Source organism: Cyphomyrmex costatus, unplaced genomic scaffold (assembly GCF_001594065.2).
Source record: "Cyphomyrmex costatus isolate MS0001 unplaced genomic scaffold, Ccosl1.0 scaffold193, whole genome shotgun sequence".
In the NCBI taxonomy this organism is placed as follows: Eukaryota; Metazoa; Arthropoda; class Insecta; order Hymenoptera; family Formicidae; genus Cyphomyrmex; species Cyphomyrmex costatus.
The window spans coordinates 4,218,682-4,226,597 of record NW_017275965.1 but is presented as its reverse complement, the minus strand read 5'-3'; the positions used below and the strand labels follow the sequence as shown (position 1 = coordinate 4,226,597).

Here is a 7,916-nt window from a genome sequence, read left to right as displayed (position 1 = left end):
TAATTAATAAAAATAAAGCATTTAATATAATAAGACATAATTAAATAAACAGAGCTTTTAAGTTTCGCCGCTGTTATATGGCGAACGTACATCGTCAATTTTCAATATCATCTTCACAAGCTGTGTAGCCAGTAAAATTTGTTGCGTCTTGCTCGTCAGCGTTTCAATGACATTCTGTTTCTTCATATCTATAATAAACGATTTGTAAAAATTTCGTGATTACATATATATATATATATAAATATATACACACACACACACACACACATCATACACATATCATGTATATGCAAACCAGTATACAGTATGTACAAAAATCAATACGTACTCGGTGTGCCTCGATTTAAACAATCTATCCCAAGAGCGGGATTTTTTTCGACTAATTGACGCGCTTTAATCTCCGCTATAGTGTCTACTGGAGAAAGGCCTGAATTTTCTGCGAGCGCCATTGGAACACTCTCCAAAGCTTCAGCGAAGGCACGGAAGGCATATTGTTCTAAAGTGCTAATTTTATCAGCTTGTGCCATGCATACCAGCGCGCAAGATATTTCCGCCGCGCCTCCACCGTAAAGAATCCTGTTGTCTTTTACTACGTTGCGTACAGTGCACAATGCATCATGTATTGATCGTTTCGCTTCTTCGATAATCTATAAACACATGAAAGTAATGCCATATCCATTACAAATTCTAAGAATTATTTAAATAACGTAATTAAATGTTGCATCACAAAAAAATAAATTCAATTAATACAGAGCATTGAATAATTTATGTAATTGCAATGCACTACTATTGCAAGGTGTCTGGTCAGTTGTGTACATTGAAAAGAGTACTACTGAAATTCTCCTTGCATAGAAGTTACTAGGCGCGTTCAAGTTGACAAAGCAATTAGCCTGTTCGTTATTTTTATCAATAGCTATCGTTGCATACCATTTTATTACCACCGCGAATAAAGATCGTCACAGCACGAGAGTTCTTGCATTCTTCAATGACTAGCATTCGATCTTTTGTTGTGCCAAATGTTAATTCTTTAACGACACCAGCATGACCAAGTTTTTCCGATGTCAATTCCTCGAAACGAGGTACGATGCGTCCACCAGTCGCAATAGCAATTAGCTGAAAAGAAGAATTGATTCCTTAAGTATTTAACATACAATACACATAATACAACGAAAAGATTACTATTATTTCAGGTCTCATAATCTTTGGATCATTGGAGCCACCACGAGAGCCAGATCACCAACTATCTAATTTTGAAAGCTTTTTATTTTTTTTCGAAAATTAACAACACAACATTAATTTACGAGAAAATACTTAAGCTCTTACCATCATAATGGCAGCAATACTGGCATTACCAGCACCGCAGCCAATACAATAGCAAGAATCTAATCTAGCTAGCAATTCAACAACAAGAGTATCGTATGCCGTCGACTTAATACTTTCAAAACTGAGAGACAGTTCTCCAAACTTTCGCACCTCCTCTAGCGCTCTTTTCTCATCATTAAAGCAAATTGCTATGAAAACAATTAAAATTAAATAAGAGATTTAAAACGGGAATTATGAAGATATCACTTACTTCAATCTCTGGACCGCCAACCCATCTAACCGCAGGCAAATTATTTTGAAGCAAGAGATGGTTGGCTTCGTCGTCAAAGCCCCATTGACAAATAGCCAGTGTAGTACCAGCATCCTTGACTTGCTTCACCATTTCCGTAAACTTTTCACGCTCGTAATCGCGCAAGGCTCTGTAATCGTCGACTGATGTGACATCCAACTTATGTTTTGTTTTGGGTTTTGGTGGTTCAAACGGACAAGTCAAAATGGCCAATTTAACGTCTTCTAACCTCTATAACATTATATGGAGATTAAATATGTTACTTATTAATTGTGAAGCAAAAGTCCAACTTAAAACATTTTCCAGACTTTACCTTAGGCATTTGTGGATGACTGAAGTCCTTGTCGACAACAACTCCACGTACTAAAACAGTATCTTCCAATCTACCACCGACTTTTCCTTCTATTTTGATTAATTCAAAATTAACATCGCGAGTGACAGGATCCATAACTGCCAATACAGCTTGAACGGCTATTTCTGCCATCTGCCTATGATGCTTGTTAATGCTGTAACACATAAGAAACATGTGTGAATAAAAAGAGGTACAAATAAAGATTTTATAAGCAATAAAAGTACTTCATTACATTTTTGAACCTAATGAGGTCATAGCTATGTCAATGTAAGGCTCCAAATTCTCTGGAGTTCCTTTAAAGTCTTCCGTTATTGTTTTGAGATGCTCGGTCGAATATTTGGCTGCTAATTCAAAACCGTCAGCGATTCTAATCGGATGAATTCCCTTATCCAGCAACTGTTCAGCTTGTTCTAAAAGTGCGCCGGCCAATACAACTACTCCAGTAGTGCCATCACCAATCTCATCATCTTGAGAATTTGACAATTGGACCATCAACTTGGCAATTTCGTGCTCTACATCCATATTCTTTAAAATGGTTGCACCATCATTAGTTACAGTAACATCTCCATCTGAATTCACCATCAACTTATCCAATCCCTTGGGTCCCAAGGATGTTCTAAGGATATTGGCTACATTGCGTGCTGCCAGAATATGTGACTGTAATCAAAGAATTTCCCATATTTAAAGCTCAAATTTTCACTATACATATCAATTTTTGATTTAACAAATTTTTTAATTTCATAATTAAAATTTAAATGTAAAATATTAAAATTATTTCCTTCAGATATTTAAAATAAAAAGAAAAATTTTGAAAAATTATACGTATATCTCTCGTAGGATAAATCGTGTGGAATAAAATTTATAATTTAGTAGCTCTCTCGCAATATCTTCAGATTATATAGATCGCCTTATATGGTCACAAAGACTCCAAGGTCTCTTAAAGAGAAACATTAATCGAGATATATTAATTTGGAGCTCATCTCTCGTCTTTAAGTTACAAATCAAAATCTGAAGAAACAAAAGACAAAAATCGCCTTTGTATGCTCCAGCGTGAATATTTCACTTTATTCACTTCCGAACCTTAAAATACCGCCATTACCGCTCACACGTGTTCGAGCGTCTTTCAAGCGTCTCTCGAGCATCTCTCGTAATCGGGAGGAATCGTAAAATCCTCGGCGACGCATCAATTAGACGTCGATACATGTGTGTCATTCGTAAGAGATTTACAAATTGATGCAGGAAACGAGGCAGAGAAGCACGAGATTTGTCGTCGTCATCTCACCTTTATCGCATCATGACCGGTAAGGCGTTGCTGCTTCTCCTGGTTGCGGATAATAATGAAAGGCCGGCCGTATTCGTCGAATGCCACTGTTCCGGGTATAGCAGTCATCTTGACGATCTAGCGTGATTCTAGATGGATTGACTACTTTTCGACGAAACGGTCGTTCTGAATCTCAACGTTTTCTTCGATGGTACGACTCAACCGTTATTTGCAGTTCTGCTTGCGATACAACCGGAACAATGTCGTCGTAGACGTAAAATGACGTAGGTAGAAGACGAACCTCGCGCATGCGTGGTTGCAAGGTTTCCATCTCAGTTACGTATACCGTTTTGCCGTAATAAAAGATGTTAAAGAACCCTCGTGGAAAAGGAATAGAAATGTTATAAATATATAAAATAAATAGAAGGTATATATTTTAGTAAGAAGAATATATTATATTCTTTATATTATTAATCTTTTTCAATTATCACAATATAAAATATTGAATATTTACGTAGTAAAATTTTAATTATTAATACAATTATATAATACCTTGACAAAGAAAAACAAGGCAAAAATTATTTATTGCTCTATTATTTATTGATTAGCTTCACCTCTAGATAACTTTTATCTAGAAGATATCTCCTGGATAAAATTATCCATTTTATCTGGAAGTGAAGAAATTGCCCATAATATAGAGCGAAATATTATCTTTCATTATTACAGAAAATCTAATAGAAATTGCAAATTTCGAACTATCTTCGATCATGAATAATGTTCTTCAGGTAACTCTGGTAAAATCGTCGGTCTCTTATCAGTGTCCATAATTTCCGACTTTGGGTAAAATATATATCAAGTTCTCTATTTTAGCGACATACTTGTCGATATTCTTTTAAAACACTCGATCTTTTCAGAAACTCATCAAATAAATTGTTTCACGATAAGAAAGTGGGTATCATTTCTTTTATTTTCTAAAACCTTTCGAGAAAGAAAAAGATATCGGAATAGAATCACTCGCGTTATCGCAGACAATTTATACCTTCCCATTTATCAATTCTCAAAATAAATATCCGAGCATCAATCGATTAAAAACCTTATTAGCTTTTTATTTAACTACTTCACCATTTAATTTTTACATTTAAATTATATCGAAAATATCTTTAATATACAAAAATAATTCTGCACATTTTGAACGAAAAAGGGAGCTCCATCGGAACCAATTTCCTACCAAAAATTAAAAAATCAGGAAAGAATTTCATGACGCTGCTCACATCACAGTAAAATCTTTCACAGCAATGCGAATTTGAAGCGGCCTCTTTCGTTCAGTGATATCGATTAATTACGATGTCGTGCAGGGAAACGAGTTTTCGTTTTATTTCATCCAAGATTCTATCTACATCGTGCGATAATGGCAAGCGGTGATCAGAATTAAGCGAGACGAGTCGACTACTAGCGGATAGTATAAACTTTGATACCGTGGGCATTATCGCGATAATTAAACGAACTACCTGTCAGAGAGAGAGAGAGAGAGAGAGAGGAAGAGAAAGGGGAAGTGAAAGAGAAGAAGGTATGGAGAAGGAGGAAACTCTGAAAATTACGAGAATGCACACGCGGGTGCTCACTCACGCGTTGAAATATACATCTCGCACCTCTCTCCGCTTTCCCGCTCGGAGAACTTCCATTAAAAGGTCCCGGTAATGCGCGGGTTACGGCTTCAATATGCAGTAAAACTAGGATAGCCCTCACTGTATATGCCCTGTGCTCATCTAAAGCATCCCTCGCTCACCCTCCTAACCCCCGTCACATAACACGTTCTGGGTATTCGCGCTCATGATACGAAAGATACGGCAAAGCCCGGGGAGGCACCACCGAGACACTCCCTCTTCGAGGTCAAAGAAAGTCGGTGAATAGAGAAATAATCGCATTGATGCGCGTACTTGACGCGGAACTTGACTTGGCGTGAAAGACGCCGCGAATAAAGGATATGGAATCGATATGTCCAGAATCGTATCCGAGATAAAAGAATAGTCCTCTCTTTCCTGATTTTCATGAATTTATAAAACAAACTTCATTCTATAATATAATATTAACGTTCACAACCAGAAAGTAGATCTGTTTGCATTACTTACAATTTTGCACTCGGAATCTTTGCTTTCTTTCTCTCTTCTTTACTCTAATATGTATTTATCTTTTTATTTTCTTATATAAGTGCAAAATTTGAGGATTTTAAATAGGACTGATGATTAATTGTTTTCAAAATTTCGACAATTAAATTTCGGAACTTTGGGATTAAAATTCGAAAAATTAGAATTATACAATTATATTAATTTAATATATAGCTATTCTTTTTCTCTTTATAAATATTTTTTTCGAAGCTTCGAAGTTAATTTGTGAACTTTGAAAATTCGAATACTTCTGAAGCTTTGAATTTGTGAAGTTGTTAAAAGTAACAGCTTAAATTTTAAGCAACACAAACAGCTAATAAATAATAATCATTCTTTCGTCTATTTTCGCGAATAACTATTATTTGTATGAAAAAGAAACACTTATTGTTTCCTTTAAAATAACACGCGAGCGTAAATCAATTTTGAAAAGGAGATCTCGCACGTTTCTGTCGTAATCTCGCTTCAACGATCAGCTTTGTAATACATTGACTTCGCTTATCGAATACAAAACGGGAATCTACCGGCGAGAAACATCGTCAAATTCCTGGTAACGGTGATGAGTAACGCGTACCGCGAGCATAGTTCGAAGAAATGACGTGACTTCGAGAATCAAACGTTTTGCTGTATACACGTGCGTTTCTCCCCAAGCGGTGGCAAACGCGTGGAAAGAGCAGCCTCGGCTTCTTGGAAACAATTTCGCCGCTGGAAAAGTATAATTACCGGTTGGGTAAACCGTCGTTGGAGACCCTCACTGAGGCAGGTGAACATTGTTCGATGAACAAAGTTCGTTCGTGAGCAAAGATCACGCATCCTACTGAAGCTAATTGAACAAGAACGTGCACGCGGAAGACGCAGAATATTTTTCGCAAAAATGAAAAATAATGATATCGCGCTTTATTACGCAAACGCAAATATTGTTCTGATTTTATGAGTGGAAGTAGAAAGATATAAATATATTTATTGACGATTAATTCTCTTATCGACATTTTATGATAAATGTCGTAGAGTTCATTTAGTTATTAGTTATGAAGTCATACTCGTTATGAAACACCAAAGGGGTATAATTAATCGTTATGTGTGTATATATATATATATAATATATGCGTCGTTATAAAATTATACATAGTGTCGGATACGTGATATACGCATGTAATTGAATTATTATAAAATCATGTAGAGTTCTGCTATATTTGCGTGCGATTGATTTCTAGAAGGAAGTTTACAGCGTGCCAACAGATGGCGAGATAATACTAAAAGTTGTTGGATGTATCAAAGTTATTTATATCGATCTTCATTCTCTATTTCGATATATACATTTTAGATAAAATAAAAAGAGAGTATATTAAAATATAATTTAAGACATCTATACTTGTGAACTCTATATTGCATATTTATATAAACAATATTATCTTAGAATGTTCATCTTCATTATAAAAAAAAAGATTAAATAGTAGATGTCTTATTAAAAATAATATATCAGTATATGTGCGCTTGATAAATTTTCGATATCGATATAAAATACAAAACAATATAAATAAAGCTCAGGAATTATCGATCGATAAACGTATCTTCCACTTTCAACGCGAAAGATTGCGAGAGAATATATGTATACGGAAAAACAGGGAAATTGCGGACGATAGATATAGAGAAGAGATAGCAAAGCATGTCGAATGCGATAACGGGAAAATCGGCACAGAGGTTGAATTACTCGCGTAATCTCGCTCGTCTAGATAGCTGATAAGAGTTAAGTAATAATAGATATTTCATCTAGAGTGCATGCAGAGCTGATACACGAACCCCGATAATCAATAAGCAATAAACGATGGCGCCGTTTGAAGGACCGGTAATGCGTCGGGCGAGCCCGTGACTCATTCAGAAATCACGTGGCAATTACGCACCTGATTAGAGTCTCCGATTTCTTTGCCAATATTCCAAGAGACAAGGAAGACGGATAAAACGATCAGATAAGGGAAAACTCCGTTGATTATTTTCTTGGAACAAAGCAAGAGTATGCAATCTTGAATATATCTCTTCTGCAAAAATAAGTTTCTACAAAATACGATAAGATCAGTTTGTTCGCTTAAAATCAAGCAAATTTTCATTTTGCTGCACTTTAATTAAAAATTAAATTGTTACATTTCTTGAAATTTAAAAGCTCCTGCAAAAATTGTTCTTCTTTCTATAAAATATTTTGTGAGATAAAATTTTTGCAAAGTTGAACTCAAAAAATTACGAAACATTCTATTTATTTATTACTAATAGTGTAAAATAAATTTACTTATTACAACCATCAGAATTAGTATTCTTTTTTTTCTTTAAATATGTCTGTTGGCTTTATTTATGTCTTCATATATTCTTTCAACGCGTCTTTTAAGGGAGATAATAAGATTTAATGCACGAAAGAGCGTTAACTAGATTACCCGCAATCTCTGCAAAACCACAGCTTTATGCGATTTATACTGCGTGATAGGTCAGGTTACTGCAGCTTCATATATACATGGAAAACACGGTTTTGCTGAAGAATTT

The 7,916-nt window shown here is 35.2% G+C and overlaps 1 protein-coding gene across 1 annotated transcript; it reads right to left on the bottom strand.

Moving 5' to 3' along the window:
* Positions 1-57: 57 nt before the first annotated feature.
* Positions 58-3,485, bottom strand: CCT5 (chaperonin containing TCP1 subunit 5). Its single transcript, XM_018538327.1, has 7 exons — positions 3,247-3,485; positions 2,197-2,621; positions 1,926-2,118; positions 1,574-1,843; positions 928-1,113; positions 329-647; positions 58-188 (listed from the first exon to the last, which is right to left on the bottom strand). Exons 1-7 carry the CDS (start codon positions 3,352-3,354, stop codon positions 58-60), a joined length of 1,632 nt encoding a protein of 543 aa, XP_018393829.1. The 5' UTR covers positions 3,355-3,485.
* Between the last annotated feature and the right edge of the window lie 4,431 nt (positions 3,486-7,916).

Bases quoted from the DNA above. Each gene is read 5' to 3' on its own strand.
- CCT5 (XM_018538327.1), bottom strand. From the start codon at position 3,354: ATGACTGCTATACCCGGAACAGTGGCATTCGACGAATACGGCCGGCCT. The intron at 648-927 runs GTATGCAACGAT...ATGTGTTTATAG, and splicing joins TTCGCGGTGGTAATAAAATG to ATTATCGAAGAAGCGAAACG. The intron at 189-328 runs GTACGTATTGAT...CGTTTATTATAG, and splicing joins TTTAAATCGAGGCACACCGA to ATATGAAGAAACAGAATGTC.